Source organism: Siniperca chuatsi, linkage group LG18 (assembly GCF_020085105.1).
Source record: "Siniperca chuatsi isolate FFG_IHB_CAS linkage group LG18, ASM2008510v1, whole genome shotgun sequence".
Taxonomy (NCBI): Eukaryota; Metazoa; Chordata; class Actinopteri; order Centrarchiformes; family Sinipercidae; genus Siniperca; species Siniperca chuatsi.
In genome coordinates, this window is record NC_058059.1 from 5,927,037 (window position 1) to 5,954,391 (window position 27,355).

At 40.2% G+C, this 27,355-nt stretch overlaps 2 protein-coding genes across 7 annotated transcripts in view; both read right to left on the reverse strand.

Moving 5' to 3' along the window:
* LOC122865955 (electrogenic sodium bicarbonate cotransporter 1-like) overlaps positions 1–21,460 on the reverse strand; it is a 33,703-nt gene extending 12,243 nt beyond the window's left edge. For 2 of the 6 annotated variants that reach the window (XM_044175026.1, XM_044175024.1), the window contains exons 1-12: positions 21,099–21,458; positions 16,300–16,373; positions 15,225–15,401; positions 9,718–9,850; positions 8,066–8,226; positions 7,787–7,966; positions 6,720–6,796; positions 5,149–5,306; positions 4,912–4,999; positions 2,807–2,961; positions 1,760–1,876; positions 1,112–1,286 (exon numbers count right to left, since the gene is read on the reverse strand). In XM_044175026.1, coding sequence (XP_044030961.1) covers positions 1,112–1,286; positions 1,760–1,876; positions 2,807–2,961; positions 4,912–4,999; positions 5,149–5,306; positions 6,720–6,796; positions 7,787–7,966; positions 8,066–8,226; positions 9,718–9,850; positions 15,225–15,401; positions 16,300–16,373; positions 21,099–21,118 — 1,515 coding nt within the window. In that variant the 5' untranslated portion in view covers positions 21,119–21,458. Of the gene's footprint in view, positions 1–1,111; positions 1,287–1,759; positions 1,877–2,806; positions 2,962–4,911; positions 5,000–5,148; positions 5,307–6,719; positions 6,797–7,470; positions 7,567–7,786; positions 7,967–8,065; positions 8,227–9,717; positions 9,851–10,143; positions 10,283–15,224; positions 15,402–16,299; positions 16,374–21,098 lie in introns of those variants that run through there. The other 4 variants (XM_044175029.1, XM_044175023.1, XM_044175027.1 and 1 more) reach the window with 4 other exon arrangements.
* Positions 21,461–22,257: 797 nt separating this feature from the next.
* Positions 22,258–27,353, reverse strand: dck (deoxycytidine kinase). The gene is made up of 7 exons (XM_044174923.1): positions 27,090–27,353; positions 26,634–26,749; positions 25,146–25,339; positions 24,334–24,481; positions 24,061–24,176; positions 23,564–23,663; positions 22,258–22,523 (listed from the first exon to the last, which is right to left on the reverse strand). Exons 1-7 carry the CDS (start codon positions 27,178–27,180, stop codon positions 22,497–22,499), a joined length of 792 nt encoding a protein of 263 aa, XP_044030858.1. The 5' UTR covers positions 27,181–27,353; the 3' UTR covers positions 22,258–22,496.
* Positions 27,354–27,355: the final 2 nt, after the last annotated feature.

The following is a 27,355-nucleotide window of genomic DNA, read 5'->3' on the forward strand; positions in this document are numbered from 1 at the left end:
GGCGCCATCAGTAAGGTGCTACACGGCCTTAAAGACCTGCAGTTCCAGGCTCAAAAAACAGCTTTTACCCCACAACCATCACTGAACTGAACTCCACAAAACAATACCACCACATATATGTGTGTGTTTGTGTGCATGTGTGAAATGTGTGAAATGTTAAATGAACTGTTTTAGGAGCTGCACAGCAAATTTCGTTGTACAATGTGCAATGACAATAAAGGTATTCTATTCTATTAAAGGGGCACTTCACCACTTTTACACATGAAGTTCAGTTTACTCTTCATGAGTACTACTCACTGTGAAAACAGTTAGTTAACAATATAATGTCTTCTGTGGCTCTGGAGGGAGCTTTTTAAAAGTTTGTGATCAGGGTTATCTTGGCTTGGGCTTAAGACTTTAATTTTTTAAACAGAAAGCCTGTGTAACAAACTGGGGGTGTGGGGTTTGAAAGAAGTGGGCATTTAGGAGTCAGGGAGAATCTAATGAAAGACAATATCCACTTGTATTATAGGAAATGTAGGATCAAGCTTGACCTATACTAGGGAGGAATAATCAGTCAGGATATCTCGGCCTCTGCTGCTTCGATTTTAACCATTGTTTGTCTGTATCTTGTGAGCCCCCAACTTCATGGAAGTGCAATACAAATCACTAGAGTACCCCCTTACTTCCTTTTTAATTGGTTATGCCCTATTTGACATTTACAGGCAATTATAGTGTAGAACCACATGGTCTGCATTCTTTAGCCAAATAAAAAGGTGCCATCTAGACATATCCTGTCACGCCTACTGTGAGTCAGTGCAAGCTCAGTAAGAGTCAATGCCACCTGAACCCAAAATGGATCAATCTGGGTTCAGGCCCAGCATTTTTTGAGTGGTCATATTTAGGTCAGGGTTCATCTTTTAGGCACCAAGTTACACTTTGTAAGCAGTCATAGTACAACTTGGAAGTTAAGCTGGTTCGAGGTTAACAAGATACTTGTTTTGTCTACAGACAGCTGTATACAAAAGCAGCGTGGAGCATTCCCTTTGAATGTGCACCACAATATCTCTACAGGAAAAAACTCAGTCATAGATATAGTGAAACCAAAACAAAAAAGGGGGCGGGAGGTTACCTGCATGTTTTCTGTAGCATCACCAAGTAAACCTCCAAATGTGATCGCATTGGTGACTGTGCCCAGATAGATGAACAAGATGGTCGACAGAGACTGGATATTTAGTGCATCATAGAAGTCACTGGCAAAAAATGGCAGCTTCCGCTTGATATCCAGAACAAGACCTCCACAAAACCTTAAAGACCGAACCATTCAAGTTACTAGGTGCAACATTGCTTCATATATAACTTGGCTTACTTCAGCTACATAAATGACATGTACGGTGTGGAAAACAGAATCAGTTACTGGAAATAGTTTCCAAAGAAAGGAAAACTTGTTCCGAATGAAGGGAAACAAAACGTTATGCAATAGTGAAATGCTTTACTTGTTCTTCAGTTATGTGTGGAATATTTCCTCATTGGAAAAATACTGGAAGGCTAAAATATTTTTCCAGGTTATGATTTACAATGCATATCTTCAACAATCACATGCCATCAGGATAATGCCCTCATTCTTTGTTTTTTTTTGTGTGTGTGTAAATGTTCATTTAGACAAGAAAGCATTACACCTGTTCTAAAAGGCCACCATCTCTGAGGATGATATTATGATTTCTTCTTTATTTTACTGTATCTACAATGATTTAATTTAAGAAAGTGAAATCCTAATTACTTTCTAGTGCGCTGAAGCTCCTCTCCAACCTGGTGTCCTCCTCCCCCTCCATGTCCCGCATCATGGGGAGTGTCGCCATTCATCTGTGGTGCTTCTAATCCAGCATACATGTTCTTCCTTTAAAACAGAAGATAAACAGTCACATTCCACAAGCCTTCAATAAATTCAAGCATTCTGTCTTTCAGTGCACCCAAGCAATAAAAAAAATCTGTGGGGTCAAATCAAATAATAATCAAATACATCTTTTTATAAAACATTTAACAATAAACACTATGAAAATGTATAGGCTGTTAAGTCGATATATGGATGCAAAATGAAAACAAGAAACCATTTGATTATTTTCCTGAGTAGACAGCCATTTCCAATTATGCTACACAGGCATAACAGACTCATTTTAATGTAATGTAGAGAGTACTGTTCTGAACTTGGTGACACATGGACACTACATTATATAGTAACTATGCTCAGTCTACATTTATAGTCTGACTGCAACATTTTGTGTTTAGTTATCACTGACATTAGTGAGATTAAAGAGAATTTATGTAACTTTTGAGAAAAGAAATAACACTTTTCTTTTTATGAATGAAAAGTTAAATTCATAAACAATGAAATGCACCCTTGCTATACCCTCAGGGGTTTTGCTGCTAAAGTCTTACCTGGTCTGGTATGACCAGTATCTTATGGTAGCTAATGTTAGCTTATGTTAGCAAACTTTCATTAAATATTGCTGAAAACTGAGATTAGAGTCTATTCTCTGACTTTATGATTCTTCTGCACTTGTGCTACTGTTACAATAGCTTAGCATTTCAGCTAAATGCTAAACAGTAGTTTTGCATTTAGCTGCAGTTTTGCATCCAGTAATTGTCTTTTGTAGCTGCAGTAGCCGCTGTTCAGCAAAAGTTAGAGTTTCGTTTTAAGAAAAAGAGAATGAGGTGATGTTTTCACGGTGTCAAATATATGTTCATGTTACACACTAGATAGATTTGTAATAGATGTATGTGCAGTGACTTAAATAATTTGGATTAGGTCGTGTGGATTAGAACGGACCTCTTGTCAGAGGAGGGCAGAGATTTGGGTGGCTCTATCCTGATGTCAGGGTCCCACTCTCCGGGGGGCAGGACGATGACCTCATCCAGGAACTCCTCGATACCAGCCAGCAGGTCCTGCCTGTGCTTCGCTTTATAGGCAATATCATGGAATACCTGGCAGCAAACAAACATAACCAACCTATTAGTAATCAGCCAATCAATAATGTAACATGTCCTTAAATGATTTATACAGGGCTTGACAGAAGAACCACAAAATGTGCAACTACAATGGCTCACTAAAGAACACTGCCTACTCACTTTTACTGGGACACAGAGTGAATGAAATGCAAATCATGACAGCAAACCTCACCACTATAATATTGACAACAACCAAGAATTTTCTCTCTTTCACAATATACACAAATAATGAGTCATTATGTGTGTGCACCCCAGGGCCACAGGAACAAGTAGGTAGAGTACTACTTGCCAGCACAGAGCTGATGACTGAAAAACACAAACATCTGATAAACCTGTGACACGTCTGTCACAGGAGAGCCGAGAGGGTAAAGTTTAACTCGAGGAAATCCTGGAAAAACACTTCCTATCCTGTCATGTTGACATATGAGATATACTGGGAAGAGCCGAGGCCTGTGGGAATTTGCTCTCAGGGTTAAGAACATTACGAGCTGTCTGTTACCATTCTCAACAACACAGAGCGGTTAAGTCAGGAGAAGTGAAGAAATACACCAGAGACGGAGAGAGAGGATGTTAAAAAAAAAAAACTATAATAAAGAAAAATGAAAGAAAATATATTGTTTGCCACGTTGTATTGCATGTATTCTGCTGACAACAAAACAAAATTTGTCTCCCACAACTTCAACACACAGCTTAACAATTAAGCTATAAGTTGGTCACTGCCAACAGAACTGGCTAGGCAAACTGCTGTGATGATTAATACAGCAATCTCCAGAGAGCTGAGAGATTTGGCAAGAGGACAAGTGCTGTAGAAGGTGTAGGTGGACAGCCCTCTTACACTAATCAGTGCAACTGGACCTTATAAATACTGAGATAAATTAGCAAAAATTATCATCATTGATTGTGCATCATCTAGTCATCTTTTAGACATGTTAATGGTGTGGCTGTAGGGATGGAGTCAGTCTGTCAGTCCACCACTTTGGTGCAGATGAAAATATTTCAACAGCTATTGAATGGATTGATGTGAAATTTGGTACAGACATTCATGTTCCCCACAGGTTTAATTGTAATAATTTTGGTGATCCCTTTTTGTCTAGCACCATCATCAAGCCAAAATTTCAATTTGTGCAAGACCTTGGTTTATGACCAAATATTTCCAAAACAAATGACATTCCCATCAGCCTCACCTGTACGTTGTGTTTAGCGCTACTTAGCAAAGGTTAGCATGCTAACACACTAAACTAAGATGGTTAACATGGTAAACATGAAACAGATACCTGCATAAAATGAACAGGTTAGCATTGTCATTAAGAGAAAGTTAGCATGCTGACATTAGCATTTAGCTTAAAGCATCGCTGTGCCCAAGTACAACTTTACAAAGCCACTAACATGGCTGTAGACTCCTTGTCTTGTTTATTGACGTTTTATTTTATTTTTTTATTTATGGGACATTTCTTAGTATAGTGACTTATAAACTGCCTTATACAGAGTGGGGAGATAAGAATCGGTATCCTTAATGTCTAGGCTAGCAACTTCCAAAACCTTAATGGGTTTCACTGTCAGGAGGATGGGCCACCACAATCCAAAAAGAGATCTCAAGATGCCATTATCTCAGGTTCACAACCAATCAGGGCTTAATCAGTCCAATCAGAGCTTAGAGAGGGTGAGATCTATGCTCTGTATCAGTCATGTCGCTTTACAGTTAAAAACAAAACCAATCAAACAAACAAACCTCATTAATTGTTGTTATAAAACTTGAAGCACAAAACAAGAATTTTAGAAACACATGGCACCCAAGGTTAAGATAGTCCCTTAATAAAAGTACAGCTACCTTGCATCAAAACCAATCTCTCTGCACGGTCTCAAGAGCAAATATTAAAGACAGTGAAAATAAACTGACAAATATCAAGTAGTGTAATAATAAAGTACCTCATCTGACATCAGGGTGGCAATGGCTCTTCCAATTTCGTGATAGGACTTTGCTTTACCTTTGGGGCCCAGCAGGACAAAGAGAAATCTAAGTAAGAAAATTACATGTTAGGGCACAAGTCGGAATCTGATTGTTTCAATGTAGTCATGACATCAATAAAATCTGCGACTTCAGCAAAGTCAAGTTCAAGTGATGGTTATTATTTTTGGAGGTAACGATGCGGTTATGTGCTCTACCTTGTGGGCACAGGGACCTCGGTTAGAGCCCCCAGCATGACAGCCTGCTGCAGACGAACAAACGCCACAAAGGGAGTTTCCAGGAAGTCGACCTCTCCTACCAGAACGTTTGATGCCTCTGCATCCCGTGGCAATTTTTTCATGAACTTATTCTTCAGCTGTTAGGACAGAGAGAGCAGAGCAGAGTAGGGAAAGAAAAGATATATACTTCAATACTCAATTCAAGACTCAATACTTTAAACAAATCATTTTCATATATTGTAACAATGAATGAAAATGATTTGTTACAAGATACAGAGGTAAGAAGGAGATCATGCACACACAAACTATTGCTCCCTTTCTCTGTTACATGCATGATCAATGATAGATGTGACATATTAAATGAATGTGGTGATTAAAATGTGATTAACATATGACTGTAACAAGCCGGAGACTGACATGGTGTTTTTACTGTCTCTATAAGCATGTAAGAACAGGTAGTGCCCGCCCTTTCCTAGAATTATGTGCTGAACAGCAGCTTGACTCTATGCCACCTAATAAACACACTTTACTACAGTGTATGAAATCTACAGTCTTACACTAAACTGACATGCGAAGTACACTGTGCTCATTTTGGACTTAGTAAAAGAATATACACTCGAGTTGTGGATGAAAGAAAACTTGCAGGGAGATGATTAACTAAGGCTGTTATGTTAAAGGCCACACCATTTTGTCAAATTGATCAAACAGATTCACTAACTGTTGCTGGAGTGTAATTCCAGCTGTTACAGTTTAACTACTTCTGTGATCTTTCGTCTACGTGTGGTGTATCTGTAGATCACATACCCAAATTACAGCTGGCTACTAAATCATGAGTCATGACAGTGAGAGAAACTGCATGTGCAAATGACAGAAACTCACATGACAAAGACAAGGAGACAGTGAGCTTTTGTTGCACATGGCAGAGAGAGAGAGAGACAGAGAGAGAGCCAGGGGGTCTTATCTATCAATATGTGAGGCTCACAAGCTCATGCATACACACACCCAACACATGACCCGATGCAAAGTGCTGCTTTGTGAATGGAGACCTTAAAGGGTGTGATTCCGGTGTTTTTAGGCCCTATTTGGAAAGGAAAGGATCCCTGCGGAGAGAGACCTTTTTGTTAAGAGTAAGATGACTTACTGACTCACGTTTCCACCAACATCGTCCTGCAACCACTCACCTCTCGCGAGATTTCAGAGCGAGACTTCTCCTTGAGCGAGACTTCTGTTTCTGGTTAAACAAAAAGGATCTTACTTTTAAACAAAAAGGTCTATCTCTGTAGGGATCTGCACAATTGCCCCCAAAGATTCCGTTGCAGCCATTGCTGTCCATTTCGTGGCTGCCGGCTGAGGCGATCTACTGGACCAATTCCAAAACTTTTTGTACCTATTAGTCATTTAGACCCCAAAATATGTATAAAAAAAAAAAATAGGGCCCAGGTCTAAAAATACTGGAATTACCCTTTAAGTATCCTGTATTATTAGTATATATATAGTTGCATAATAGCTTGCATATCATCTCTATGCAATGATACAGTGAGACATATTACCTGATCCTTCTCTGGTTTGTCAGAGAAGTCACTCAGGCTGTTGGAGGTGAGGTTTCGATGGGCGGTAGTTGGGCTACCTGCACAGAGATAAGACGCTGTTAGGATCAAAGAGGCCGGGCAAGACTGCAGAGCCTCAATATGAGACATTTGTGGCCGAGGTGGAGGACGAGTCCCAGAAAAGAAAGGTGCCAGGAAAGTACATGAAGAGAAGCCAGAAAACTCAGGACCTAGCTAAATGTGGCAAGGCTTAAGCTTTAGGACTAATGCCAGATGGTCATTCATTCAGGCGCTCCAGGCAGAGGAGAGATGGGATACATGGCCGTCTTAGGTCCGCTGCTTATACGCGTCAGCAGAAACATGCTTAGGCAACTATTGGCAAATGAGTGAGAACGTAAACATTGGAACTCACAGTTTGATACAGTCCATTTACTCATCTACTGTTACTGACAATGTTAGAGAACAGAGTCTTCAGCATTTTAGCTTTCTTTGGCCAGATAAATATTTAGTTTAGTACATTAGGAGTTAATGAGTGAAGCTATTCTTTCTTTGTGTGTCTCTAAACTGATTTGCTTCAGTTTGTAGCACTGAATAAATACTCATTGAGCTTTTTAACGCAATGGACTGAAGGAGACCTCACCTGTAAATCATTTTTTGGCTCTATTCATATTTGTGAATCTCCATGCTGCTAGTTTTACATGGGAGTAAGTTCCAACTATGCTGCTTTCAGTAGGAGTGCTGTGACCTCACTTACAGAGGTATCCCATGCTGGAGCTCCTCATGACCTCACATGGTTCCTCTGAGTCTTGTGGGGTTAAAAAAGGCACAGGGTGCTCAAGGGGGTTGCGTGCTATAATACCCCAGATACAGGATGTCAGACAGCAGAGACCCAAAGAGAAGGACAAAAAAAGAGAGAAAAAGACAAGGAAAAGAAAGAAGGAAAATAAATGAGAGGCTGTATTATACTGCTACAACAGTAGTTAGGATTTCACATCATAAATAAAAAATCAGAAGACAGAGAGAATAAAAGTGGAATTGTTTGGGTTAAGAGGGATAAAGATTTGCATTACCATTCTCCTGGTTGGAAAACAGCCTACTTGCACTGGACACACTCTTGCCAATGTCAGCAAGAGAGCGCAAGTTGGACTTCTTGGTCTGGTGGCGATGCTTCCGTAGCAGCGTGTACATGACCTTCTCCTTCAGGTCCGCCTTTAACTGACCAGCCTCGATCTGGCTGTCGGTGATCATCTCTGTTAGAGGGATAGATTCAAGATCAAGAATGAGTCACCCTCACGTTCATCAAAACCTTCAAGGACAGGTGTGCTGGTATTCTGGTCAACCCCACTTACCGACAACCTGTGGCAGTGTGGAGGCCTCCAGGTCCAACATGATGGTGCCCTTCTCAATGCACGTTTTGAGTTCCATCAAGCTGTGTAAGGACAGCGTGGCCACATGAGGCTTACTCCAGCGCTCGCCGCCCTTCTCTACCTTCTCCTCAAACTTGATCCATCTGGATGAGGGAGGACAAAAGACACAGAAGTAGGGAGAGTGTTGAGATGTATTTACAGTACTGGACTTAACCTTGCCAATAAACTTGGTGTTCCTGAAAAAGCCCAGATGCCAGAGTGTGTTTAATCGTTTTTTAATCTCTCTCTCTCTTTCTCTCTCTCTCTCTCTCTCTCTCTCTCTCTCTCTCTGGTTCCTGCAAGTAAAGGTCACTGCAAAATATAAATAAAAGTACATAATAGTGGCTTTATAAGGTTATGAACAAATATGGGCTACAAACAAAAGGAGACAAGATGGGTTCTCTTTTCTTTACAAAACAACCCCCCAGTGTTTTGAATTGGTCACAATTCACAAGGCAAGAATAGGGGATGCAGGACAGCGTAGAAACAAAAAATAAATCACTAGACTTGAGAAAATACATGGCATGCTGGAATGGCAACAGTCTTTTTTAACTTCCAGACCACACATGGTTAAATCTGAGAAAAGAGACTACTTTACTTCTACCAATGGACGAGCTTAGCCTTGATGGCAAGCCTCAGGACAAGGATTCCTTTTAATAATAATGCCTCACATGTCTCCACTACAAAGAGCCATTCTCCTGAGGCCCGAGGATGGGGTTTCCTCTGGGGATAAAGTATCCCTCTGGCTGTGGTCCACATGCCTGTGACCAGCCGTCTTACTGGGAGAAGAGCCTGACCATGGAGACACTTTCGACCTCAAGGAGTTAATTTATCTTCCCTTTCAGTTTCTTCTTTATACAACTTTTCTCCCCCCCACACATGCAGTAGTACTCCCCAAGACCTGTGAACAGACTTTGAAATCAGTGGAGTTCCCCTTTAAGAGAAGACCAACTTTATTTATCCATCGCGGGCAAATTAAAAAAAATAAAAATAAAAATCACACTGCAATAATTTGTTAGACAATGAAAGTTAATGTTATTTTTACTAATTGTCTTTCTTGCCAAAATATTGCATGACCAAGATGAGCCTTTCACTGACAGAACATTTGACTTTTTAACTGCAACACTAAAAGTGTCTTAGTTTGATTACAGCTTCTTCTATCACAATGAATGAAAAGACAAACATGTCACATGTGGAATTTACAGAACTATGTAAAAGCCACTTTCAACGTTAACATTAACATAGCACACCATTAAACAATGATATCCACACTTTGATGCCCAAATTCCATGTCCTTCAGAGCTAACCAGAACATTACGTCTTGTTCTGTCCATGTGGGAGTTTCTGCCTTTTCCCGGTCCCACAGAGCAGGTACTACAGATCTCAATCAGATAAGAGTAGACTGGGAGTTCACTGAAGTACGGCCTATTTCCCTACACATACAAAACACGATTATTCATAAGGGTTTGTGTTCCGCTGACTGCACCGGGACTGTGAAGCAGGAAATTTTTGACTACACTTCCCATGGCTCTTTATGTAAAAAAGGGGGGTTGACAGATCGCATTCCTGGCATAAAAAACGCCTCAGCGGCTCACCTGGCTGTCTCCTTCCACTCCATCTCTTGCCCGTCCACTGACAGTAGTTCATCCAGCTCGGTGAAGAGCTGAGGAGGTGGGGGACCATCGTCCTCCTCTCCCAGGATAAACCTGATCCTCTCAGCTGGAGAAACTGTGGGGAGAAAGAGGCAAGTTAAGGACCAACAAATCAATCCTGCCTGACTTTATCTGAAGAAACCTGTCAACAAAGATTCCAGCCATCTGAATTTGATACTAAAGCTAAGGTCTAGTTACTGTACTGAAGTTGATAAAACATGATTAAAAATGATGGTGTTACTCATACTATGAGTATATGTGACCGCTGTGCAGCTTTGAAGCTGGCTATGCGTGAATTAAACCGAGGAAAGAAATAGGCCATGCTGGGGTGCACTGGTAGAGCACGTACCATTAAGGCTGAGTCCTTACCACAGCGGCCTGGGTTCGATTCCAACCCGGGGCCCTTTGCTGCATGTCATCCCATCTCTCTCTCCTGCCTTTCCTGTCTCTATCTATAGCTGCCATTGTCCAATAAAGTCAAAAGGCCCAAAATAAATTAATTAAAAATCTGAAAAACAAAAAAGACATAGGCCAAACCATGAAGTTGCAGATCTTATATATAACACATAGCTTACATAGTTGTTCATGAAGTCACATCATTATGAAAACACTCCCTGATTCCCTAATTGCTCGGACACATACAGTATCTGTCAGAATCCGAAACAATAGGTGAACACAAGGTGTTTTCCACAGACTTGAATCTGGTTGCAAAAATTGAACAGATGAGATATATAGTCTGGCTTTATACTGCTATATTTTCATAAAATTCTGGTTTAATGAATAGTGTTCTGTACAACACTTGCAAAAAAGTACTTGGAAGTCAAATACTCACACAATACATCTCATTGGCAGAGTAATAACAATGACATGTTATAATCTCAAGGAATGTTGCAATCAACAGTTAACTATTCAGGAAAACAGAGGTCCACGGAAGCTGTGTTAAACTGAAATATAAAAACATGCACTATTCACTATTAGCCTTCCAAGTAACTGCAAGCAGGTTGAATAATCTGAGTCATTAATCTGTAAATCAACAGGTGCAGGTGTCTTTTGGACAAACAACGATGTAGATGTATAAAGGAAATGCAGGCTTTTTTTAAATGCGTGTTTGTTTCAGGCCATATTGATCTGCAGTCATGCAGTATGACACAATGTCTCTTGACCAGCTTGAACCCATGAAATAAACACTGGTATTTAAGATAGAAAGACAATTTTGACAGTACACCCTCATGAGGAAGAACCTTTCCTTAGCATATAACTTTTACTAACTTCTGAGAAAGGTGTGACAAGATCTGTGTCACCAAACTGACATGAGAATACTTATCACTTGCAGTAATCGTTGATCCTCTCCTCAGAAATTACACGTATGAAGAGATAGCTATGATCTCAGGATTCTCCATGTTTGGCAAGAACCCTGATGAGTTATATAACAAATAAGGAGAGCCCCCAGTGTTTTATATCCAGTATCTAATGGGTTATCCATTGTAAGAAGAACTACTTATTCTTGTTATCACTTCTAGGAAAGTTGTGCAACTGTAAAGTGTTGAGACAAAGTGGAGGTTAACTGGTAAGTCACAAGAGGCTATTTATGCAGCTTTCTCTTGATATAGCTACTGCACCAGTCTGGATTCCAATCCAATAGCTCGACAACGTAACAGTGCCTGTAACCTTTTAATCCTGACTCAGCACACCCAAGCTTAATTTAGGATGGCTGTTTTTAAAACAGTACAGTTGAAACTCTTCTACTGTAGGGAGAAAATCTTAAGCTACATGAAGGTCAAGATCAATGTCTTGGAAACGGCTTTAGGATACGGAACACTTGGTGTTTCCCCATCTCGTACATCAGCATTGTTGTGCCGCACACACACACCAACGTCATCCACCAACGGCCCACAACAGAATCACAGGAGATCTTTCAGTTTTCCTCATGGCCACAGGGCCTGTCGGCTGTCCTTTTGCTGGCTGACTAACGGAACTTGACTTTTAACGCAACACATGGTGTACACAACACCACTCACTCTCACAACTGGTGAAAACCAGGCCTTTGTTGTGGTTACACACAACTTTTAAGTGGACAGCTCCACAGGGTTTGCCAGAATCAACAGGATTATGGGGATTTGGGGAGGGCAAAACAGCGGAAAATCCAACAAGTGGAGGGCTCTGTATGCACTGTCTAGCAGTGTGTGTGTTTTGTTGTCTGGCACATGTCAGCCTGAATGCTACCCACACATCAAACTCTCTGACTATTATTGCATAATGGGGCCTGATATCATAACGCACTCTTCATAATTACTCATAGTGAGCTAGTGGTGGAAGCAGAAAAGTTAACAGGGACAGGAGAAGGGTAAAGGCAAGTAAGCAAGAGGAAGCAACCCCTCTTACTAAATAAATCTAATATGAAAATGTTTGCAGGGGGTCACTGAAGGGGTTTATTGCTCAACAGGAGAAAAATGTTTATCCCAGCAGTTGCTGTGGCCTACAGCTGGTTCTGCCCTCTCATTCAACCATACAAGACTGTTTACTGTTCAGATCTTCTACAGAGATACAGTAGGATGAGGAAGAAGTAGGAGTCTGTGTGTGTGTGTATCAGAGGGGGCATTTAAAGTGAACCATGATTCAGTTTAACCCGCTTCTGTGTTTACTTTGGTTTCACTTCTGCCTGCCCGCCCACCCGCCCATCCACCCGCCCATCCACCCGCCCATCCACCGGCCCATCCACCGCCACTGATACAATCTGATTCTATGGCTGAACAAACAGCAACACTATTTGCATTTACACTAATGTTGCCATGTTGCCATAAAGGGCATTCATTAAAGACCACAAAGATTTGGAAAAGGTCTTTAAGGAACAGACTATATCTGTAATGTTGACTGCTACTGACATTTAGGTCGCAATTTATGACAAAATACACAATTTTCACTGCTACTGTTCTGAGTTTTACAACACTGACAATGCTTAATTGAGCAGTGAATGGTTGTAAAGCTGTTATCAAATCAACAAATACTAATCTAATTGCCTTTTATAGATTTATTGGTCTGTCTGTTTCTCCATTACCTTAAGTAAGAGATGTAACAATTAGAAAATGCTGTACTTGGTAAAAAAACAAAAAAAGCATCATTATAATGCAGTTTTTCTTTTACACAAGTGCATAACAACCAAACTTTGCATGACTCACTGAGTAATCAGATATCTAGACAGAGATTAATGTGAGCAAAACTCTTATCATATCATGGCACCTTGGAATGACTAAGCACACAGGCTGGTTTACACCTGAGCATGAGGTGAAACAAAGGAGGATTACAGGGTCAGAGGAGCTAGCAGCGTGAGAGGATTAGCGTTTGTCTACTGCGTGGAGTCTGTGAACCGACAGCTTGATATGATGCCGGCATGATCAAGAAAAGTGTGATCGTAGGTGGGTAGACAAATCCAAGGTGAGGATGAATGAGAACCTATGTGTAACTGAGGTCCTGAATAAATGTTGCGTGGACAATCACACGTCACAACACCAGACTGCAACAGCGCTGCATATAAAAAAAAAAAAAAGACCGTAAGATGATGAAACAGATGTAAATTCCCCATGACACTCCTGATGCCTGACACTCCAATCTCACCCTGATCCATACCACACAGTGTCATAGCCCTCCTGTATGTAATCTGATAGTGAATTCCTAAATTCCCAGTCCAATTAGAAGCATCCAATTCTTCCTGAGGTTTGATTTTTACTCATTTTCTCACATAATTAATGCAGCCATGCAATTACAGATTTAGTTATGCAGCAAAGTGTATCAACCTACTGTCAGGTACTGGCTAATTTATCTATTCTAAAATGCTATCTGAGCAAAAGGTAAGGAACAGTTTTTGCCTAGCCATTAGTTGTTGTTTTAAGCAAGCAGCAAATCATAAGCTTGTCCAGCAATGATTCAATACTTCCATATTCCACTGTTTTGTTTTATTTTTCCAAACTAAGAGCTTCTTTCTCTGTGGCTCCTCAGCTGACCCGTTGTTCTTGCTTTGCCGTCAAAACTATTTTGAACTTACAGTTTGCTGATGTATCTACTGCCCTACCAGTTTAACTTATCTAAGGGTGTTGCTCAAAACTATGCTCATACTGCAGTCAGCTTAAGATTTCTCTACTGTATGTACACAGAAAGTGCCTACTGCTTCATGCACGCTTATCTGCACAAGTTGCTAGAAAAGCTAAACTAAAGCTTTACTTGAATTTGTGATTTCAGATATCACTGAAATGCATTAGCCTCCAGGTGTGTGGTGCTGCTGTCATTGTCCACACATGCCCTGATGAGTTGGGAGGAAAATCCCTGCCTTTTCCCATCTCCAGCCCATTTTGAGACTTTAATGGTTACCTCCACTAGCAGTAAATCAAAGAGTAAACACTTTCCCATTATGCCAGTTTCCAGGCTGCGCCATTTTTAGGTGAATTCCACTACTGTGATAATTGTATGTTTTGCAAATAGCTTTTAGCCAGACTGTATTGTTTGGTGCTTTGTGTGGTAGTACAGAGCCTTCATCAAGGCTTAAAGATACAACATGGGGATCCTCATACAATAATATGGCGCATTTACTGTACACTGATTCTAAATCGTGTTGTCGATTCTAAAGACTCTTTGTTTAATGCTTTCCCACCTGTGTAACCTCTTGTTGTATGTTCAGGAGACATATAGGTATTGGTGAAATTATAATTAATGTGTGCTTTCCTATAGCAGGAAGAAGACTGAGACTGACAACAATCTTAATGTAAATTTTGCATCTCATTTAGTAATGTTGATAGATCCTGCTTTTTCATTTCAGTTTACCACTAGTTGACGGATTATTTCACAAATTTGATACTTTCATGCTTAGTTGTTCTTTAAGTGCTGTTCTCAGTATTGAGGTTGTATTAGGCCCACTTGTTGTAGCAACATCCTTATCTACTGGTGATTATTTTGCTGTTTGTACTGCCTCTTCTGCTTTGCTACTTCTCTCTTCCCATCCACCTGGTTTTTAGCTTCTGAGAGTCTTTTCTCACAAATCCCACAAAGTACTGTGTTAATCATCAAGGTGACAGATAATACCCCCTCTTGTATTTACTTTACACACTTTAAGCCAATCCAGTGTCATTTTCAGATTAGTATTTAACATGTTCCCATCCCCTCTCTACATTAATTCTGTTGAGTGTAGGTTTCTGCCCAGTGATTGTTTTTTTTTTTTTTTTTTTTTCTTGGCTGCCACCCCACCCAGCTCTCCCTGCTCTATTTGAATGACTACCTCCTTAACTACAGAAGCACTGATATCCTGTAGGCTGTGATTTGCAGAGTGCTGCTGGACTTCACCCAACTGACTTAACCAACATCTCAAGAGTGATATAACCATTACTAATGTGGCTCCCATAAATTATATTCTGCGCACTGGGTGCTTTCACTGAATTTCACCAATTAGTTTTATCTGAACTCACTGAGAGGTTTGAGGATGTTTGCAGTGGATTCATCTGCGTTCTCCCCATCTGACTTGTATCCTTCCGTACTCTGTTCAGCTCTCTCCCGCTTCTCCTTGTGGCTAGACTTGCGTCTGTGGCGTCTCCTCCGGTGGTAGCTCTTGGGAACATGCACACCAATGTACACTGTGTGGTGACCTTTCATAACACAATTCAACAGAGGGAATGCAGGTCAGATTACACTCACAAAAGGAAATCACATTAATCCCGAGCACTGGTAATCTGTATCACTACTGGAGGAACAAAAACAATGGGAACTGGTTGATCTTGCTTATCAGAAGGCTACTTTGACGCATGACTTTTTTGTGATTCAGTGGTATTGGTGGTTTGTTGCTTATTTCCCCTAACAGGATGAGATAGAGTATGTAGTCAGTCGTTCAAACTGCGAAATTAAATAAATGCCAACTACTTCCTACACAGCAGCTCATACAGGAAATGATGACTTTTCAGGAAGTAATTAGACAGACAGAGAGGGAGAGAGAAAACTCTTACAATACTGGGCTTAACTGACCAAGTTAGCGTTGAAACAACCATGTATTTTTCTATTCAACCATGCATTACATTAACATGTCATGTGGGTTTAAATGATATCTTTCACACCTGAGGCGCATAACTAAACGAAGCACCTCCACCACATTCCCATGCAGGGAAACAAAGGGTCACGCAACTACTACTGCATACCCACGAAGCCTGTCGTAATGGGAAAAACTCTGACATGGTTCTCTTTGTGTGCACCTTGAAATGTTCGTTTGTGAAACGTGAATGTCTCAGTAAATCTATGTGGGCGTCTCCAGATACATTCTTTTGTGGCTTTAGCTGACAGCCAGCACTGGACAGGTTTGGAACTCTTGAAGCATCGTCCTGTACAGAACTGTCAAGCTAAAGTGGAAATTATTCATCTTATATAATATGTCTGATCTTGTGCTGATATTAGAGGGGAAACTACAGTTTTCACCTGGGTAGATGAAGAGATAAGTTAAAGCTTAGGACTAGTCAATCAGCTAGATAATGTGCTGGTATTCATCACTGATCTTACCTTCCACTTCCTCTTCATCACAGACATGTTTGACAAAGGACGCTCCTCTGTCTAAGACTGCTTCATCCTCCACTCTACAAGGCAAAAAAGAGAAAAATCTTTAAATATGGATCACCACATAGGGCAGCATGGAATATGCTTGCAAACATTCTGCCCCAGTTTTATTCAGTCTTTCTTCACCATCATTCCCACTAACACTATGCACAGTTTGTAAAATACATTACACTAAAGCATACTTAAAATTAAACAATGAACAAATGACACAATCAAATCTTCAAATAAAAAACTAAGCGGTGTCTTGTTCAACCCTCTGGCCAATAACCTATGCTGTGTTTTCATTCAAATCCCACTTTTAGGGCCAATAGTGTCAAATTCGAGTTACCATGAAACACAATCCTGATAATGACTCCTCTTTAGCAACTTCTTATTCAGCTACCTAATGTTGCTGAATATTAGCCTGACAAGCCATTTCTCTCGTTTTGCGCCTGCCAGCCTCTAACTGTGACAAAACGAAGAAGAAAAAAAAAAAAAAAAAAGACAGACAAACCACATGTTACAGTAAGAGTAATATCAAGACAAGTGAATTCTAACACCACACTCACTCACTGTTGTTTTTCTGATCGGAATATGATATGTTGTACAAAAGCGTAAGCAGAATGATTTAAAATATGATAAATAACTGCATAGCAAGGCTTCAAAATCAGTTAACCTGGCAATCTTTAAAGTGCATTAGAATTTCTGATGCTATGGCAATCACCCACATATGACCAAAATGTTACCTTCCCATCCACCTACATTGCAGCACACGACACGAACATATATTTTAAAAAACAACTCCCTTTGCTCAGTGAGCGCATGTATAAATTGCGCAGCACTTTTATCACAGTAAGGTGGACCTGCATAATCAGTCATTGTTAAATGTCCAGTCACACTGGATCTTCTAGTGCACAAAGAAGGCCTTATGTTTACTTCCATGGCCCAGCAATGTCAGAGACATCTTCCCAGGCTGCATGACTTGGAGTTTCCTTTGATCATCTAGGAATGTGGCTCCTCCACTCCAGCAAAGTGTGGACTAAACCAGGCAAAGAAAGGTGGTTTAGGCCACAGCATATTGCAAACCCAAGCTGTTTTAGCAAAAGTGTATTTTGACACTTTTGCCAAAACAGCTACAAAAGGAAACAATACACTAGCTTCTAACTACAAAAAGTAAAGAAAAATTGAGACTAATATTTCATTACACAACAAATACATTTTTAGTTTTGTCTCATTTCTATTGAGGCCTCATCTCAAAACACAGACAGTTTAGATAGCCTGTGCCTCTAAGTCAATGCATTCCTTCAAACTGTTTTGGGACTTCATAAGCGTGTCAGTATCAAATTAAGGATTCATCTGCCATGACTAATCTGACCAACTGCTTTATGAGAATAGTTTTGCTAAACACCAAAAAATAAATATTTGATTTCAGATGAGTATCAAGAATGTCAATAAACATATGAACAGTTTCCATTTGCCACTGAACAATCCCCAACTGAGGATGACACAATTCGAAAAATGAGGGGATGGGAGCAGTGTACACGAACGCTAAATAAACAAAGTCAGGAAGGATACAACTTGTTCCTCCGATTGCACTGCGAGCTCATCTGAATTTCCCCTGTGGATATGTTATCTGGCCTTGAGAGAGATGGAGGTATAACGCCGATAGCAGACTTAATGTTGAGCGATCAGCTCCAAGATCAAACAAGCGATGAGGAGTGGTCGGGCTTGGTGCCAAGTTTACAAGCAACATTAACATTAACAGCAATTAGCCTCTGTACCCTCTTTTTGTTGCTCATTGTTGCTTTCAAAAAAAGAGAGGTCACCGTGTGGAGAGGGCCAGTGCTATCATTTAGTTCCAGATTTCTTTGCGTCTTCTGTTCTGCTTGTACTCTCTGCTTTCCCTCAGACAAGACAGAGCGTACAGAAAATATCACCAGCCTCAGGGAGTTACTTTTGTCACATTTTCTTTTGTACTTAACTAGTTATTGTAATACAGCCTTATGTGTCACTGAGAATATGGTCAATGAAAATGGGTGGAGCTATTTTAATTCATTCTTGCGCAAACATTGTATGCCGAAATGCGCTTCAGGATCTTTCCAGGAACACAGCTCAGTCTTGTAGCATTTACTTCTCAAACAGGTACCAAAGTGTTGGTGATGGTGTGTGTGTGTGTGCGTGGGTGGGTGGGTGTGTACACGTTTGTGTATGTGTGTGCGTGCATGGAGGTAGGTCATGTAACACAGTGAGAAGGCCTTCAAAAAAACGTTGGCCACACCGGAGAGCAAAGGAAGCTCACGTTGCAGGTTTACAGCTGGCTATAGCCAGTCAATGGAGCCATGTTAATCACTCCACACTGAGGCCTCAGACTGGGAGACCCTTATGATGAGAAACATACCACAGGTGATCCACAGACATCTGGGATGCAGCAGAATAGTTCAGCATTCCTGTTTTGAATGAAGTGCTAAATCAAAAAGAATTAGACTAGTATGTGGAGCTGCAAGGTGAAGAGATGATAGAAAACTTAAATCTACTCTTCAGCATTAGTCAGCAAAGTCTAAATGAAATCAAGTAGCAGAAAGCAGAACAGAGCCTAAATGTATATTTTGTGTATGCGTATGAAAACATAAGGCAGATAAGATCCTGAGTCTGCTCTCATGCACGTCATTGTAAATGCAGGAAATCTTCTTGATCTTTTTAAATTTCCTGCTATGACTTCCTCTGCCTGATTAATAAAAAAAAAATATCAAAATCACAAGCTGTGTGAGGGTCAGAGCAACAACCAGCTGCATCCATCTCACGCCGATGAACCTCTCACTTCTGTTCTTGGTGACCTCATGAGGCTGGATAAACCTGTTGGTGCGTGAGGAGCCGGGATCAGCTGCTCGGGATCAGGGATCATCCCCATCTCTTTACAGAGTGACGCACCCAATCCCACCAGCCAGGTTCACCATGTGGGTAGGTGCCCACAGCACAGTCAGTGTAGCAAGCAATACAGTGATGATTTAAGAACCATAAAGTGATACTCCACCCAAAAGTGATCTTTGGAGTGTCAAACATTTACAACCTGCGGGCTTGAAAGGTGGCTGTAAAATTGATTTAGTTCACCTCTGACAGAAAAAAACAGAGGCAGCAGTCAGCATGCATTCAGCCAGTTATCATGTTCAAATTTTGATGTTTAACAGTAACAAGTATTAAAATGTCCATAGAAACTTCTCAAACCACTCTTACTGTGTGATCCACTTTTGAGAAAAAGTACAAACTTTTTATAGCCACCTTCTAAGTCTGCTGGAGGTGAATGTTACTGAAAGGAGAGATCACTTGGTGATTAGTTATTTTAGGGCTCCAACTAACAATCATTTTCATTATCAATTATCTATGATTTAAAAAAAGTGTCTATGGCCAACAATCCAAAACTTAAAGATGTTTAATTTACAATGATAAAAACAACAACAAGAAAAAAAGGAGAAAAGCAGCAAATCCCCACCTTGGAGAACTTGAGATGAAGTTTTTTGCTTGAAAAATGACTGATGGAATATAGAAGGTTGTGGCAGTATAGTTTACAGGTTAACAAATCATCATCAAAGCATCAATGATTTAAAAAATGTCTCAGTAAGTAGATAGGTAAAGAGAGGTGACAAAGGACACATGCCATGTGTATTCAGGTGATTTGGGGTTTTTAATGCAATAATTGAACTGTAATAAACTCCCTGCTTCTCAGGTCCGCCTTGACTTTTGGAATTTCCTCTTGCAATCCTTGAATGGATGAGGAAATGGATGGATGTCTGATTGCACATCACTCAGCAGTAAACAAAAGAGCATTCAAGACCAAGAGGATAAGTCACACAAGTAAATGGATGGCACAAAGTAAATAGAAAAACATTTCCCCATTGCAACAAGATTTCACAATCTCTCACAAGACAAAAAGGAGGAATCAACTTGTGTTTTTCCAGGTTCTGCTGCCATCGTGTGTGTGTGTGTGTGTGTGTGTGTGTGTGTGTGTGTGTGTGTGTGTGTGTGTGTGTGTGAGGGGGGCAAGTCACTATACTCTTGGTTTCCCCTCCTACACTGGCTGCAGATGAGGATATCCAAACTGCTAATGAATTCCAGGTGCATGTCAGAAAAGTGCGTCCAGACTCATAAGTGTGTTTCCGTGTTTGATAGTAACTGAAGTCTGATTTGTTGCGGCTCTGGCATCCGCTTCATGGCGCAACGTGGAGGCACACGCTGGCCCACGCTGAATGTGGATTTCTGGGGTGTCAGCTCAAAGACCACATGGTCTGTGAGGCATACACACAGCTTTATTCATAAAGTTGCACTGGAGACAACTCTCCACCGCTCGGCCTGCGCTCACCGCGTCTCTCTAATTGATAGGGACAGGTTCTTGGAAAATAGATTAGCAGCCGTTCATAGCCACAGTAACAACAGGCACACGGCAACAGTGGCTTATCCAGCCAAGGGTGTAACAGGAATGAATGAAAACATTCCTTGACTTTCTTAGTATCCTAATTCCACTGAGGTTTTACTAAAAGGAATGGTACCAGTGGCCAACTAAACTCAGATTTACGCACACAGAATCCTCTAATGACAAAGCATGTCTCTCAATTTCATATTAGTTGGTGATCGATATCCACCTGATGCCTAATGTACAGTTTTTCACCTGGTCAGGAAATGCCCTTAACTTATGGAGTGCAAGCTAAAGTTCCCAACATAGTCAGACAGGCTACTGTAAGCAGTTTAACAAGGAAAGGCGATCAGAAACTTACTTGGTCTTTTCGGAACTCATGGTGACAAACTTCGCCTTTAGAGATGATCAGTCTGTCGGCCAGCAATCCTTCTGCTCAGTTAACGTTGCTCTTGTAGTCGGTGTTTGGAAGTCTTCACCCACTCTAGCTGTCGCGCTTTCCAAAGTGGACAAAAGTAAGAAAGAAGTCGAGGAGCTGGAGCTATCTCGCTGGAATTATTTCTTCCACTCTACAAATCAAATTTAACATGTAGCACACAATCCTCATATCGTGCTGGACTTCTTCAGGTCGGACCTGGTGACATCGTGAAGAAAAGGCTCGTTTTGTGTCTCGCTGGAAGCGGGTGGAGATACTCTGAACGCAGAGTGTCTTTTTCCATATTTAAAGTGCCATCCCTCCTCCTGCGTGACGCCACCGGGGGGTGGGGGGTGGGTGGAGGTCAGAAAGTTGCTCTTGGGTGGCACACCAAGCCCTTCAATTTGACAAATGGTTCCTATATTGTTCACTTTGCATCTAAAAAGAAGCTAATTATTATTTCACCGGATCTATCAAATAACGTGAAAAAAAAAAATCTAAACATTAAAGCTTGAAGCACTTTTCGTTTGGATGCGAATTCCATAGAACCCAACAGTATCATTTTCACAAGGATTACATTCAGTTTCAATTCAGTCGCTTGTTGTAAATAATTGCGGAGCATGTGTATTTATTTTGGACCTTTGTAACACACACACCTCTTAAAAATTATCTGGACTGAACTACAGTCAGTGCTGATTTTAAACACTTTTTGTATTGTGTCACTATTTTTTTTTTTACCGTGCATTAAAACACTAGGATGCATCCTGATCTCTGTAATTCTAAGTGAAAATTAAGGCACCTATTTCAGGTAGCTTTAATCAAATCCTATTGGAGCAACCAGGTAAAGGCAAGCTCAGCAGTCAAAAATAGCTGACAGGAGTACTGTTGTGGAGACTGGCGACCTCTTCTGGAAGAGGAGACTGAGCCATAAAGCCCAGTTATGACATTAATACTTTATGTGGAAATCAATAATCACTTGATTTCTGGTTTTAACTAAACTAAAAAGATTTTAATTTGAGATACTTTTTCTTCTCAGGACTTTTTTTTTTTTTTACAGCAGCTAGACATCACCATAGTACTGATTAGACAACCAAAACACCATAAAATTATTTAAAAATATTTCAAGTTTATTGTCATGCATCTCATTTGCACACAAAACATTTATAAATACACACATTTGTAAGAAAACTGCCATAAAAGTTTTAAAAATGCTACAGGCCTGATCATTTTGAATGATTATATAGAAAAAGAATTGTCCTTGTTGAGGCATTTCATTGTTTTAAAAGTAACACTCCCTTTTTCTTCCTTTGAGCACAGATTATATTTTCCATCAACAAGTGATCTTCACAACGTGCTCAGGAACTCCTTCACCTGAAAAAGAACCACAACAGTCAAGCATTATCAGTGAATACTAACATGCTTGTTTAGTTCCAAAGTTGGTTTATGTCATTTGTGCAAAGCACTGTGTGTGTAACTGGATCCATTGCTTGTTAATGACTTTTGAATGGGAATGAAATTTCTAAAAAGCGCCTGTGTTTACCATCAACATGAAACTGCTACATAAGCAGCTCTTCAGGCCTCATTTCCATAGGTTAAACATGGGTGTGTGAATGTGTGTGTGTGTGTCTCAGTGTCAGATATCACACTCAGCACAGTGCATATAACCTCCCCAAAAACACATTTTAAATACTTGATTTCGGCCTGTTCGTTTTCCTTAAAAATAGCAGTTTACAAATGTTTTAAAGGTTCCAGTCAGTTTGTGCAAAAATGTTAGCTGCAACAGGTGAGATACAAAAGTCAAAAATACTGACACATTTGTAGTTCTTGAAACAAGTTGATTTCTATTTGAAACGTGTTTCTACACTGGCAGATTTTTTTTCACTTGTTTTAAGAAAACAAGACTTTTAGGGCTCAATAATAGACAAAAATGACTTCAAATGTAAATGTTTTTTATAATGCTGTCATTATTATATTTTATATATCATTAGATTGTTATTACTGATGCATTAACATGTAAGCAGCATTTTAATGTTGCAGCTGGTGGAGCTGGGTAGTTATATGTAAGGCAACATATTCTATTTATAATCTCATCTATTCTATTCTCATTCTATTTTTATATAAAATATTAAATTGGTAAAGTAACTAGTAACTACAGCTGTCAAATAAAAGTAGTGAAGTATAAAGTACCATGGAATGGAAATACTCAAGTAAAGTACAAGTAATCCAGCTGATGGGGTTATAATATACACATACAAACCCCTGTGGGATTTACAGTGGGTAGAAGAGGCCAACAGGATATTTGACTCCTGTAAATTTCACCTCAAAGTCCCGTTGGAGTATTTGGATGGAGACAAATCCGAAAGCATTATTTGGCTATTTCAAATCTTTAACTCGGCTTAACTGTCACTCACCTTCTCAATCATGTCAGCGCTTTTGATTTTATCCCCCTTAAAGTCTTCATTCACATCTATGGACAAGACTGGCACATCAGTGAGATACTCAAACTCCATGCTGTGGGCCAGAGGTGACATGGGACACACGGTTAGTGATGCTTAACAATTCACATCCAGGAAACAGCATCCCTTTTCATGTTGCTTAAGTTATTTCCTTAAGGCAATGACGCTTTCGTCTTTGTAAGAAAATCTTGTGAACACAATGGACCAAAGAAACAAGCCATTTCCGGCCTCATCCATTTCTTAAACACATTAATGTGGCAGATGCAGATCACATGTATGCAAAACTGTTTCAAGCTCTTAGTTGCCCTCCGGTTATTGCATCAATGGGGTCTTTTTCTAATGGCCAAGATCAGTCAGATAACCCATTTCTTCTATAATACAAATACATCTGTTGTCCTCACAGTCTCTGATGCAAACATGGCATCAAAGTCTGTGTGCACGTGTAGGCTCACGTCATGGTCTTGTGCTGCAGCCAGCTCTCATGCTTAAAGTGGAGCTTCTCCAGATACTCCAACGGGATGTCTTGCTCTTCTTCTCTGCCTCTTAGGTGCAACCGCTCTAAACATCTCTGCACACACACACACACACACACACACACACACACACACACAAAAGGAAATTATTGACATCTTTGCGTAGAGTCATTTCAATTATTTTCTAATAGTAATGTGAAAACAATCGAATAACAGTCTAGTAGAAGAAGCTCAGAAGACTAGGGAGAGTACCTCTGGTGAAGCTCTTAGGTAGATGATACCATCCAGCTCAATGTGCTTGCCGAACTGGCTGTGCAGCCAGCCATGCCAGTCCTGGTAGACAGACCATTCTGTGTCATTCAGGCACTCACTCTCATAGAGGTTGGCTGCAAAGATGTACCTGGGACATGAGGGGAAGTAATGGACAAGGAGTTTATTACTTACTTATAACATACTTATGACAGTTAAAAAAGGACCACATCAGTGTTTTTGCATTTTTAGTACAAGCTGCATATTCACATTACTGCTGTTATTTTTCAAAACATATTTTTAAATTAAAAGATTGACTGCATTCATGAGCTCTGATGCCAAAAAGTTACTCTCAAAAGACAAACTGTAAACAAACACATACATTGTAAAAATGATGAAGTAAATTCTGGTTATTTCTTGAAAAAAAAAAGAAAAAAAAAGAAAAAAGGTTACAGTTCAGCAGCGTACTTTAAAAATCTTGGATGTTGCAGTAATAGTAATGCCATCTGTATATAATGTCCATAGTACCACAATATTTTCATAATACTGCTCTATCCTGCATTTATGCACACACTATAGATCCTGCACTTGCTTATTGCACTTCTGGTTAGACCTGAACTGCATTTCGTTGCCTTGTACATGTGTGATGACAATAAAGACGAATCTAATCTAAAAAATTGATTTTCATACTTGTATGTGATTTAGTTGTAGTAAATAGTCTTAAACATACACACTCACCAGAATGACCCTTTTAATAAAAAATATATTTAATTATTTTCATTATATTAGATATTCGTCAGTTTTGTCACTGATACCTGTCACTGTAGATGGACCGCTCGAAGAACTGCACAGGATTCTGAGCCTCTCGGAGCTTCCCATTGGCTGACCTGATCTGAGCACGCACCCGGCTGATACAGGCGTAGCTCTGGAAAGTGTAGGCCCATCTCTCCGGTTTCTCATACATTAGCTGCAATATGTTCCCTCCACTCCTCTGAGATGTGGTCAGCTCCTAGGACATAAGGGATAGGGTGAATTTAAAACTTTTTCTGGAGAAATTAATGAACAATTGATCAGTTATTTAAATTGTTGCAGTTCAATTTTCTTGTCAGTCGACAAATTGTTGCAGCTCTAAATTACATGCATTACATTAGTGCTATTGTTTAATACTCTGTCTGTACATATCATCTTCCTACCTACTGTGCAGTGCCTACTTTTTCAGTCATGTTAACAGATTTAGTAAGCAAAAATAATACCATAAAAGTAGAGCTGACATGATAAGTCGACATGATTAGTCGACAAAGAAATAATCAGGAACAATTTTTCTAATGGATGAATCGTCATTTATGAAGCTAAAATGTAAAACTTCTCTGGTTCCAGCTCCTCATATGTGAATATTTGCTGCTTTTCTTTGTTTTCTATGACAGTAAACTGAATATTTCTGGGCGTTTGACTGTTGGTCAGACAGAATAAATAATATACATACTTTTATTTGTGTCCTGCAAAATTGCATTTTCTGCTATTTTCTAATGTTTTAGAGGCCAAACAATTAAATCGAGGAAATAATCGACAGATTAACCGATAATGAAAATAATCGTTACTTCTAGCCCTCCATTAAAACAATGACTCATTCCTAATATTGAGTCTATGCATGTGCAACATACTGAAATCTGCTTTCACCTGATACTGTATATAAATGACATAAATGCAGTTGTTTAAGTATTCTTGGTCATCATGGGACTGTATCATGACATGACATCATATGGTACGCTTCAAAATACTGGCTCAAATAAATCAAGCAAACACGTGAATATCCTGCTTATACATGGGCATGTTGAACCACTGACAATGAGTCTGAGGGTGAGGCTAGGCCTGCAGTTGTGTGGGAAGTTAGAGATGTTTGCCCCATTGATAGCACGTTCATCTGTCCAGGGTGGGACCGTCTGTTTCTCTGGGCGTGTGGTGGTGGTGACCAGTGCAGAAATATTGACAGATGGCAGCTGCACTCTAAATACAGATGAAGACTCTCTCAGCTATCTTAACATGTGCAGTGCATGTTGAATCACTGACTGTGAGAGAGGCCAGAGGATTGGAGGATCATGTTCCTCTGAAGGACCCAAGTGCATAATGAAATTCATCCCTGATAGTGTTATAGTGTTGGCTAAGATGCAGTTTATACAGTTTTGCCTCCAACTGGCAACACGCAGATGTTAAGCTGAAGTCATTTCACTCAACTCTCTGTGCGTGTCCGCTGACAGCACGGAATTAGGAGCATTATGCAGGAATAATGTACTGTAAATCAATACCTCAAAGTCACTGCCTTTTGTTTGGACATTGCACCATCTGGCGATTGGCTCTGGTACCACCTCCCAGTCCCCGCTCTCCTGCTCCAAAAGGCGCACAAAGGTAGATTTGCCCGCCGCTGAACACAAAGGATGAAGTTCAAATTCAATCATATCAAATAAGACATCTAGCAACTCACTATGCAGGTAGCTATATTAGCTAACAGCTATTGAATAACGTTATGTTAGCCAATAGTTTTGGCGGAGGCAGTAATATTAGTCTGGCAATTGGCGGTAAGATTTTTATGTTAAAAAAAATCAATCAGTAAAGAGTTATCACTGTCTGAAATCACAGACCAACGCTGAGTTAACTTTGTCTAACGTACCACCTGCCAGCTACGTTAGCTTGCGGTGAAGGTTTTAAGCTAGCTGGCTTGTTATGTGAAATGTCGCTTTTTCCATAACAAGCGCTGCACTCACCAATATTTCCCTCGATTGATATCCGCTTTATCCTTTTCTCCATTGAGTCGTTCATTAAATCGGGGCAGGGCCTCTTTGGAGTAAAAGACATTTTTAGCAAATAAATAAGTCTTCCTTATTAGTTAAAGCGGGTGCTGCAGCTGCTGCAGTGGAGGGGCTCCTTGTTGTTTAAAGTTTGGCGGCGACGGCAACGAAATCAGGAAGCGGCGGTTTGCACAGATGTGTCTCCGCCCAGGAAGCAGCAGCTGCTCGACACGTGTCCCCAG